At 41.0% G+C, this 10,500-nt stretch overlaps 1 protein-coding gene across 1 annotated transcript; it reads left to right on the forward strand.

The window, feature by feature from the left end:
* The first annotated feature begins 9,099 nt into the window (after positions 1-9,099).
* LOC128864611 (uncharacterized) lies at positions 9,100-10,002 on the forward strand. The gene has a single exon (XM_054104371.1). It carries the CDS (start codon positions 9,100-9,102, stop codon positions 10,000-10,002), a length of 903 nt encoding a protein of 300 aa, XP_053960346.1.
* The last annotated feature ends 498 nt before the right edge of the window (positions 10,003-10,500 follow it).

Below are 10,500 nucleotides of genomic sequence, written 5' to 3' on the forward strand. Positions count from 1 at the left end.
CTTCAAATCATGAGCGTTTGTTAAGGTTTTCCACGAATACCGAGAAAATCTCTACACTGTGCTTCGAACGTAGGCAAAACTACAAAATTTAAAGTCTTAAAACTTGGAAGTTTCAGTATCATTTCAAAGCTTAAACTCCAATTAAGCAAAGGTCTTAACCTATTTTATGATAATAAAAATAGGCCTTAAGGGGTTATATACAGTTAGAAGGCCGAAAAAAAGCGATTTTTCCAGAATTTTATCTGAGAAAACTTTAAAATTTATTGATCTAAAAACACATATTATGTTACCTTTTAACTATATTTTAAGGCCGGCGGGCCAATTAGATGTCCTCAATTCAGTAGTTTTCGCGAAGCGTTGTAGGATGAGAAAAAAAACAATTAGCCAAATGAAGTTTTGGGGATATTTTAATATATATTTGAACTAAAAAAAAAAATTTGTACAATCTCCAACAATATATTGTAAGCCGAGTTATCAATAGATTCCCAGAGCGCCTTGCCACTGAAGTATCCAACTTCTGTACAAGATACAATTTGCAATTTTCATCTGAAAACAAAAAAAAAAAAGATTATTAATTTTGATGTAATTATCTTCGATGTGAACTAAGAAAATTGGGAGAAACACGTAAAATTCGAATTTTTGGGGAAGGTAGAAAAAAAAGTGGTTTTTCAAAGAAAAAAAAAACTCTTCAACTGGTTAAAAAAGTCGCTTAAAAAAAGTTTTTGGATGTTTTTTTTAGTTCACATAGAAGAGAAAACAATACTGAAGATAACGCATTTTGAATGATCGTGTACATAAATTATGTAAAATCGTGAAAATGAAAAGCCGAGAAAATGGGCGCAGCACTACAACAATAAGCGCACGGTTGCTCGACGCCGCACTACGCTCGGCTCTGTAGCTCTGCAAGTACTTGGAATTTAACTCTGAAAATTTGTGTCTCATGTTCTTGAATATCTAAGCTATTGATTTCAGGAAAACAAAAAATCGAAAAATATTTATTTGGAAAGCAGCTACAGCTGATCTCCATGAGCCCCTCTAAAAAAAGACGTTTTGCGGTGACCATTATAGCTCTGAACTTGATTCTCTGAAATTAAAAACCAAACAGATTTCGTTAAAGTAATGTTGAATCTAAATAGTAATTAATCGAAAGAATAATCAAAATAAGTTATTTTGACAAAATGGCGGTTTCTAAAAAAAACATCGATTTTTGACCAAAATTTCGGCCTTTAATAGTTTATAAGAAAAAATATTTATCAGCGAGAAAAAATCTTTGATTCATTAGTAAAAAATATATTTAAAAAGCTCGTCTTAAAATTTGAGACTAAACGGTTTAGCCGTTTTCGAGTAATGTTGTTCACCGACTTGAAACATCATTTTGAGAAAAACGCGTTTAAAGTTTGCCGGGAAAAGGCGTTTAAAGAGAACCCGACCAAGCGACCTAGTATGATAAATGCTAAAAAACCATAAATATGTAAAAAAAAAAAAAATTATTAAAAATAGTTGTAAAATGTAATCATGTAAAGTGAAACTTGTATTGTATTATTGTATATTATTTAATTGCTATTGTTTCGTTTATTTTAATTTTATCGCTTTTTGACACTGGCCATTAAGCGATGTATATAAATCCTGACCAAATTGTTAAACAACATACTTAATGTCAAAGGACAGATGTATAAAATAAATGGGGAAAAAACAAAAAAAAAAACAAAAAAAAAAAAAAGTTTGCCTTGTACATTCAAGCACTCTGAAACGCCTTCACCGGAACGATATTAAATTTTCTGTGTTTATTCCTAAATATATTCAAATTAAGAAAAAAATTAAAAAAAAAAATAAATTTTTTTGAAAATTTTAACTGCATATAACCCCTTAAGCTTTATGCATCCCCACACATCCCAAGTAATTTGTACACACCAATTCACTTCCCACTGGAGTGTTTGAGAGAAAGATTCTGCGTAAGCTTTTTGGACCTTTGCACGTCTCCAACATCAGGTTAAAGAAGTCACACGACAGTGAGTCACTCTGTCCGAAATCTCGTTTGGTATCAAACGGCTCGGAGTGGTCCGTCCCAATTCTGATGGCGCTGCTGGTGCTGAGCAACGTTATCTTGCATAGCCGTACTAGTTTTGCGGGGATACCAAATTCAGACATCGCGGCATACAAGTAACTCCTTTCCGTACTGTCGAAAAGATGGTGTGTGTCGATTCTCCTTTCAGTGTCTTTTCCAAGATTTGGCGTATTGTGAATATTTGGTCGATGGTACACTTTCCAGGTCTGGATCCACACTGATAACTTTCTGACATGCAAGCGAAGGCTGACCGACTGGCACGCACTGTCGAACTGGAGGTCAACATCGCCAAGACCAAAGCTATGACAGTTAAACATAGTAAAACAATAACGCAGTGCAGATATTGGTTGACGGATGTGCGGTGGAAGTTGTCGAAAGCTTCTGCTGCCTCGGCTGTATCATCACGGCACATGGTGGAGCATTCGGGCGAATGCGTAAGGTATGGGCGAGTTCGCAAATCTCCAGGCGCACTAAACTAAGAATATTCGGCTCATGCGTGAAGTCCGTATTGTTGTATGGAAGCGAAAAATGGCTGGTATCTAACACCATCAAACAGATCTTCCTTCGTCAATAAATGCCTCCGCATCATCTGCAAAATATTTTGGCCAAACACCATCAGTAACGACGCACTGTGGAGATTAACGAACGAGGAACCCATTCTTAGGCAAATCAAACGCAGAAAATGGCGATGGATAGGTCACACATTGAGAAAACCACCATATAGCGTCACGAGAATGGCACTGGACTGAGCAGAGGTCGCAGTCGACCAAAAAACACTTGGATAAGGTCGATGCTGAGCGAACTAGCAGATGCCGATGTCTCATGAGACGGTGCAAAAACAAAAGCACTGAACAGTGTACGATGAAAGAGTCTTGTCAGGCTCTGTGCTCCTGGGAGAAGAAGAAGGAAAACAAACAAAAACTTCATCAGTGTATCATCAGTTAACCGAATATTCTGAATCGGAATATAGTTATGACCTCTATGGAATAAAGACTACCTATGACCTCTATAAATAAATTATGAGAACTTCATCCATCGTTTCCCGCGCACGAAATATCAAATGATAGCAAAAGTATTTTCTAATAGCGGCCGCTCCTCGGCAAGCAATGGCAAATCTCTGAATGTATTTCTGCCATGAAAAAGCTTCTCATAGAAACCATCTGCCGTTCGTAGTCGTAGTCGGCTTAAGTCGGTCGGAGTCGGCCCCTCCATTTGTGGAAAAACATCAAGACGCACAACACAAACAGGAGGAGAAGCTCGGTCAAGCCCCCAAAAAGCGTGTAAACGCCAATTTTATTATATATACATATTTTTTTTTTAAACAAAAAAGCACTGCTGCTTCAAGTCCACTGTGCGGCATCAGTTAACCAAAGATTCTGCTATTTTTCAGATTTGTTTTTAAATACTATTCCCGCAATTGTTTTTGCTTTACTCAGCGTGTACATATCCATTACTGCCTTTGGTCTTAACATTCCTCATTCACGCTTTTAATCAACCAACAATTTGGATTTGTATGGGGTCAAATTATTTGAATGGCTCTTCTAAGTCATAAATTGTGACAGACTTTTATTTGCTTTCCTCAATTTAAAACAAGATTTTTTTTTTTATATTATTTATGACGTATTCGCTTGCAAATAAATACATTTGCACAAAAATGCATACATCAACATTTAGCGGCTTAATATAAAATTTTTTTCGCATTATACTCACACAGCCACTATTTATCAACCAATACATAATATGGCCAAGTGTATGGCAGGCTGCGCGGCTTGGCCAAATGCTAAACAGCAAACGATGGACAACCTTTTTCGCTTTTTCGTTGGAATAAATTACGCACATCTGTCAACCTTTGAGTTGGCCATTAAGCCAAGAAATGTGCAACATTAATAACTGACACGATGCGGTTTGATTCGTGCCTTCAACGCACACACATATACAGGCACAAACACACGCGCGCACACACACACATATGTACGTATATTTTCACATGGATTTGCATCATCAATGCAAGAAGTGAGTCGTTGCGCATGCGATCGTGTCTGCTAGCCGCTGATGGCGGCCGCTGCTCCTGCTCGGCACTGCTGTTGTTGTGGATGCTGCTGCCGTTGCTGCTGCTTGTGGTACTGGTGCTGGTGGTGGTGGTGGTGCTGATGGTGCGAATGTGCTATGTCAATGTCAGCGCCAACAAAAGCGCCTCAGAGACGACAGCTGCCGCTGCTATTTCACTGGTCCTGCACTCGTATAGTTGACGGTGGCGATTATGACTGGCTGTGAGCTGTACGCCTGCGCATTGGTTGAATAAAATGAAGTGGAGAAACGCACACCACACCGAGTGGATGTGCAATTTGAACGGATCACTTGCGGAAAAGCCTAATTGAAAGTAATTACTTTGAAGTGCGCATGTCATTTGTCATCTTTTTTGTTGGCAACGCCATGACAGTCTTTCCTACAACTACTCGCATAAGCGCGCGAGTGAGCGAATGAATGCAGGCATCGTTGCGGTGTGCCTGTTGCACATCCTTCGCGACTGATACTTAGTCAAATATGATTGAAATTAATTTACATCTTTCTATGCGAAAATCAACTATTTTTTGTTGTCTCTTCACCTTTTAACAATTCAAGCAGTCGCGGTGTGCATTTGATATTCCAAACCAAATAAGAAATTGAAGTATTACAAATTGAAGCCCCAATTGTAGTCTCTCTTAAGCGGACACCTAAGTGACTGAAAAAGTGTGCGCTTATGGGAGGGGTGCGCTTAAGAGAAGTGTCCCTTAGGAGAGATTATACTGTACAAGATGGCGCAAAATTAATCATGCAATTCAGTTTTTCAATAACTTTTTTATTAAATATAAAAAACTGATTTGAGTGATGAAAACCTTTTGACCTTTCCACGCTCCATTGCTTGTCTGTTTGTATACAGCAGCCGTCTAGTTCATAAGTATCAAATATTATTGAGGTACGAGGAGATTTGCAAAAATAATAAATCTTCAGATTGGATGATTACTAGGGTGGGTCGATTTAAAAATCGCTCATTGCTCTGTGAAAATCGTATTCTAGGGATCAAAATAAGAAACTTTGCCGAAGGAACCATACGTCTAAAACGAATTCTGATGTCCCCCAATTTGGGTCAAAAAGGACTCAATCGTTTGGGGTTCTTTACCACAAACCTCAAAACTTGTGAGCTGGTTAAATCTCATGCAGACGGATTGCCCTGGCCATTCCCAGATGAATAGCTATCATAGACTTAATAAGACTTTCACGCAAATTTCTAATTTTGAAAGAAAATAGAAGAAAGAAATAAGAAGCAAAAGAAGCAAAAGATCTTCTATTACTTCGATTCTCAAAAGTGGAAACAAAAGTGATGTCTCAAATAATAGGCCAATTCCAATTTGTTAATTTAACAACGCTTGTCTAACCCTTGTGGAGTACAACAGGTTTTGTATGTCGTCCAGAAGGTTTCTTGCCCGAACCAGCTTGGTTTTGTTAGAAAAAGTTCTATTATCTCAAATCTGATTATTTTTACCGAAGATTATCTTGCGATCCTTAACGCTAGAAACGAAGTCGATACCCTATACACTGACCACTCCAAGGCGTTTGAAAAGGTTTCACCTAAAATATTGATCACTAAGTCTCATACACGGTAGTTCCTTGATTAGATTAGCTCCATTCGGGAATGTTTGTTTACCGCACGATCAATCGTTTTTTCCAAGCGTCTGAAGTGACAGACAGAAAAAAAAGTGGTCGTCCTCACCTGGTTCGAGTCAGTGCAGCCGTAAAACCCGTTCGAGCAAGAATTCGTAGAAATCCCCTAAGAAAGCAGAAAATCATGTCCAAGGAAATCAAAATATCGACCAGATCCATGTCCAGACTACTTAGAGATGATCTCCACTTGAAAGCCTTTCGTTGCTCAACCGATCATCTTTTGGCAATGCGCTCGAAAAAAATTAGACTCAACCGATGTAAGCGGCTTCTTCGGTGGCACGCAGTCAAGGACCATGAAAATATTCTTATCACAGATGAGAAAAATTTCACTGTTGAAGAAGTTTTTAATAAGCAAGACGACAATATTTAGAAATTATGTAACTCAGTAGATGGGATGCCAGTTGCGTTCTCAGAGTCAACTCTGACAAAACGGAGTTGATGCTACGAGTATTCACCAGAAAATACAAGCTTCCACCTTTTAAACTTCCAAGACTTAACAACCAGTGTCTTACTCTTTCATCGGAAGTCAAGTACCTTGGTGTAATACTTGACCCCAAGCTCCACTGGAAGCTGCACATAGAAAATCGAGTTAAGAAGGCCAATATAGCCTTCTACGCCTGTAAATCTATGTATATTCGGTAAAAAATGGGGTCTCACGTGTCCTACTTTGGATATACAACTTAGTGGATCGGCCAATTTTGACATACGGTTGCCTAGTTTGGTGGGTAGCTCTTCAGAAGGGCTACATTACGACTAAACTAGAGAGAGTGTAGAGAACTAAATGTGTGGGCATCACTGGTGCTTGTAGAACATGTCCCACTGCTGCGCTCAACGTTATTCTGCCCGTACTTCCTGTGAATCTGCAAGTTAAATCCATTGCTGCTCAGAGCGCTATCAGGTTGAAGGAGCTTGGCCTCTGGAGACAATTTCCTGTAGGACATAGTAGCATCTTGAAGCAGATCTCCCCTTCCTTCTCTGTTCTTCGCACTGACCTCTCCATCCTCAAACTGTGCTTTGAGGGTTGTTCCGAGCAGGCAAGATTGGAAAGAGGGGAGAGTCGATACGGATATAGATACCTCTGTTTTCACTGACGGATCCAAGATGGAGTCTGGAGTGGGAGCGGGCGTTTACTCTAAATCAGCCAGCATTTCGGTCTCCCTTAAACTGCCGAAAAAAAGCCGCGTTTTTCAAGCAGAGGTCTTCGCGATCCTGCAGGCATGCAAAATGCTTCGGGATCGCTGTTGGGAGGGAGACATTAATATTTTTCCGATAGTCAAGCTGCGATCAAGGCCCAAACGTCTCGAACGTGCAGAAAATATTCCCCTTAACTGGGTTCCTGGGCACAGGATTATAGAGGGAAATGAATTTACCGATGAGCTTGCCAGAAAGGGGTCGACAGAACTGGTTTCAGCTGTCCCCTTCTCAAACATCGGTGTCCCCTTGACCGTTGTTAAAGGGAAACTACACAATTTCTTTCGAAGAAAAACGCAAGACAGATGGAGGTCTGTCTCATCGTGTGCTATTTCGAAAACACTATGGCCTCAATACGATATCATTAGGACGATTAAGGTGATGAGAATCCCCCGCCATTCAATTTCCAAACTCATTGCGGTGTTCACTGGCCAGTGGGTGATCGGTACTCTTGCGGAGAAGCTTGGAATTGCAGAAACTGTGGAGATCCTGCAGAGAAAGAGGCTGTTGAACACTTTCTCTGCAAATGTCCGGTTCTGGCGGCTAGGCGCTTGGGGCTCCTTAGTGTGCCCTTTGGGGATGACTTGAAGAAATTCTCCAGCCTAGATCCCTTTTCTCTCCTCCCCTACATCAACAGCACTGCATGGCTGTAGACGGTTTATCTCTTCCCTAAATCTTTTCACAGGTAGTGGTCCATATTATGGTATAGAAACGGCCATCTTACCTACCTACCTGTGGCAGGACGAAGTATATGCAAAGTCAAGTCCAAAGTAAATAAGACTGGCGTCATACAAATGTTTCTGATGGCGCCGTCTTTTTAATGAGTCTGAGAACAGAGAACTTTCTTTACAACATTGCAACTGGTGATGAGATGTGGTGTTTCCAACATGAACCTGAAACTAAGCGCCACCATCCAAAAAATCGCGTTTGGAGAAGTCAAAAATCAAGTCAATGCTCATTTGTTTTTACGATTCGAAAGGAAACAACAACAAACAAACGCCAACGGTCCAAACCGCCATTGCAATTTTCTATGTTGGCGTTTTGAAGCGTTTGTTGAAAGACGTCTGAAAATTTAAAATGTCAGCAGAATAGAGCTTTTGTGCACAGAAGCAGAGACACGCCGTACTTAGAGACACATAACGTTGCGATTTTAGAGCTGACACATCTATTAGTTGTTAGGCCAAGCTCCTCCTGCTATTTGTAGTTTATCTCTTGATGTTTTGCCACAAATGGAGGACCTACAGTTTGAAGCTGACTCCGAACACTCGAAGGTTTCTCATTGCCTGCCGAGGGGCGACTGCTGTTAGAGAAAATACTTTCTCTATCATTTTACTATTTCATGCACGGAGATTCGAACCTACGCACTCCCGATTGATAGTTACGCACAAACGCATTCGGCTACGGCGGTCTCCAAACTTCAACCCGATTAAAAATATTTGGGGAATTATGCTAAGGAAGATGAAAAATAAATGTATAAGTAACACATCCCTCTAACGAATTATTGCTGCCAACAACAACAGCACCAATACAAGCAAATGCCTCAAACGATTTAATAATAAACAGTGCCAAGTGCGAATCAGCCACGGAAAGGAGCTACTGGGCGCCAGTAGAACCACTCCAGCAGGCGAGTATGCTCAATAACAACAACAACAATATTACACAAGTAACACTGAGTTGCTGCAAGCCCTACCAAAGAGACGAATTGCAGCAGCAGCAACTACTTCTGTTGCTGACATTCGTTACAGTAGTGTTGCGACCTCGTTGATGGATTCTCAAGATGTCAACAACGCCTATATTGTTGAGGCTGACATGCACAATGACGCTGCAGCCGGTACTGCTGATGATGAGTCGGCGAACAACAGCAACAGCAACACCAGTAGCAGCAGCGTCAGCGGCAACAAAAGCAAAAACAATGGGCACGAGATCCTCAACTTTTGCGACAGGCCTTATAGTGCCACTGCGGCAACAATGAATGAGGAGAAGGATGTCGCTTCACCTGTCATCAGCAATAATAAATACAATACAAAAGTAAGAGAGGCTGCAGTGGCAACAGGGGCAACAATAAATTTGTAGTTGACAGTGGTAAAAGGCTGTTAAAAGTAAATAGTAATGGCAATCAAGCAGAGGCCAGCAAAACTATGATGGCAAGAGCAACAACACGAATAAAAACCAAAACTTCCCACACATCAAGCAGCGAGCAAGCGTTAGAGACAGTTGCTGAAACAACAACAACAATAAAAACAGCAGCAATAACAGCGACAGGAAATACGAAGGCATCACCAACAAGAACAACAACAGCAACGCGGCCGCCAACAAGAGTCCTTGATGTGCCTGATAGAGCAGATGACACAATGGCAACGGAGGCAACTTTAACGACTACCAAAGCGTTGACAATTACGAAAACGAGTATGACGACAGCAATAAGCATGCCACCACCAACAACCGCATTGCCAACAACCGTAACACAACAAATGACAACGTCAACTATCGTCACAACTTCAACGGTAACTACAGTTCAACAAGCGTCAACAGCAACATCAACAGTGACAGCAACAAATGGAAATGGCAATCATAAAATCAACAACTATGAAATTCATCAGCAACTGGCAGGAAGTGGAGAAAGGACAGTGCGAGCACCACAGCTGGCCACCTCTGATGTGTGGCAAAGCACAAATAAAGCAACAGCAGCAGCACGAACAACAACAACAACAACACGAACATTAACCAAGTCAATGCGCTGCTTGTCAACATCATCATCACAAGCATTAGTGGCAACAGCAACTAGTCCATCAAGAAGAACTCCATCTCCAACTCTAAGTACTCGTTCTCCAGCCACCGCTCCATCGTCTGCAGTGGAGCAGCGCGCATCAACAACCACAGCCACAGTCACAGTCTCGGCCACAGATATGTGTACCACCAACACCGCTACTATCACCAGCACCACCAACACTTTGGTGGCCTTACGTTGCTGCCACAGCAGCCATATCACAAATTCTAGTCCTACAGCTGCAGTCTTTCTGGGCTATACTGAGGGCTCCTGTTGAGCCATCTACGGTGGCTGCTCATCCTTACGGTAAATTGTTGTAAGTGAAATTAATTGCATTGTTTTTGCCATTGAATTTTTGTTGTCGCTTTTGTTTTTGTGTATTTCGCTGGTGAAATCATACTTATTTGTTGTTGTTATTTTCGGCTATGGCCAGTGATGCACAGTGGGCGGTTTTTATGTTCAACTTCGCTAAACGAATTACGTCTACGTATGTTTGTAGCTGCCCATTCGGAAGTGCATAGGTTCGAATCTCCGTGAAACACCAAAATGAAGAAAAAGTTTTCTCGGCAGGTAATGGCAAACCTCCGAGTATATTTCTGCCTTGAAAAAGCTCCGCATAAAAACCATTTGCCGTTCGGAGCCGGCTTGAAACTATAGGTCCCTCCATTTGTGGAACAACATTAAGATGCGCCAAATCAGAGAAGGTGTACGGCGAAACACCTACCAGAAATGTTCGCTCCAATTATTACTTTTTTGTATGAGACTATCTGTGATA

Source organism: Anastrepha ludens, chromosome 5 (genome assembly GCF_028408465.1).
Source record: "Anastrepha ludens isolate Willacy chromosome 5, idAnaLude1.1, whole genome shotgun sequence".
Lineage (NCBI taxonomy): Eukaryota > Metazoa > Arthropoda > Insecta > Diptera > Tephritidae > Anastrepha > Anastrepha ludens.

Coding starts and splice junctions, on each gene's coding strand:
- LOC128864611 (XM_054104371.1), top strand. CDS start 9,100: ATGGCAAGAGCAACAACACGAATAAAAACCAAAACTTCCCACACATCA.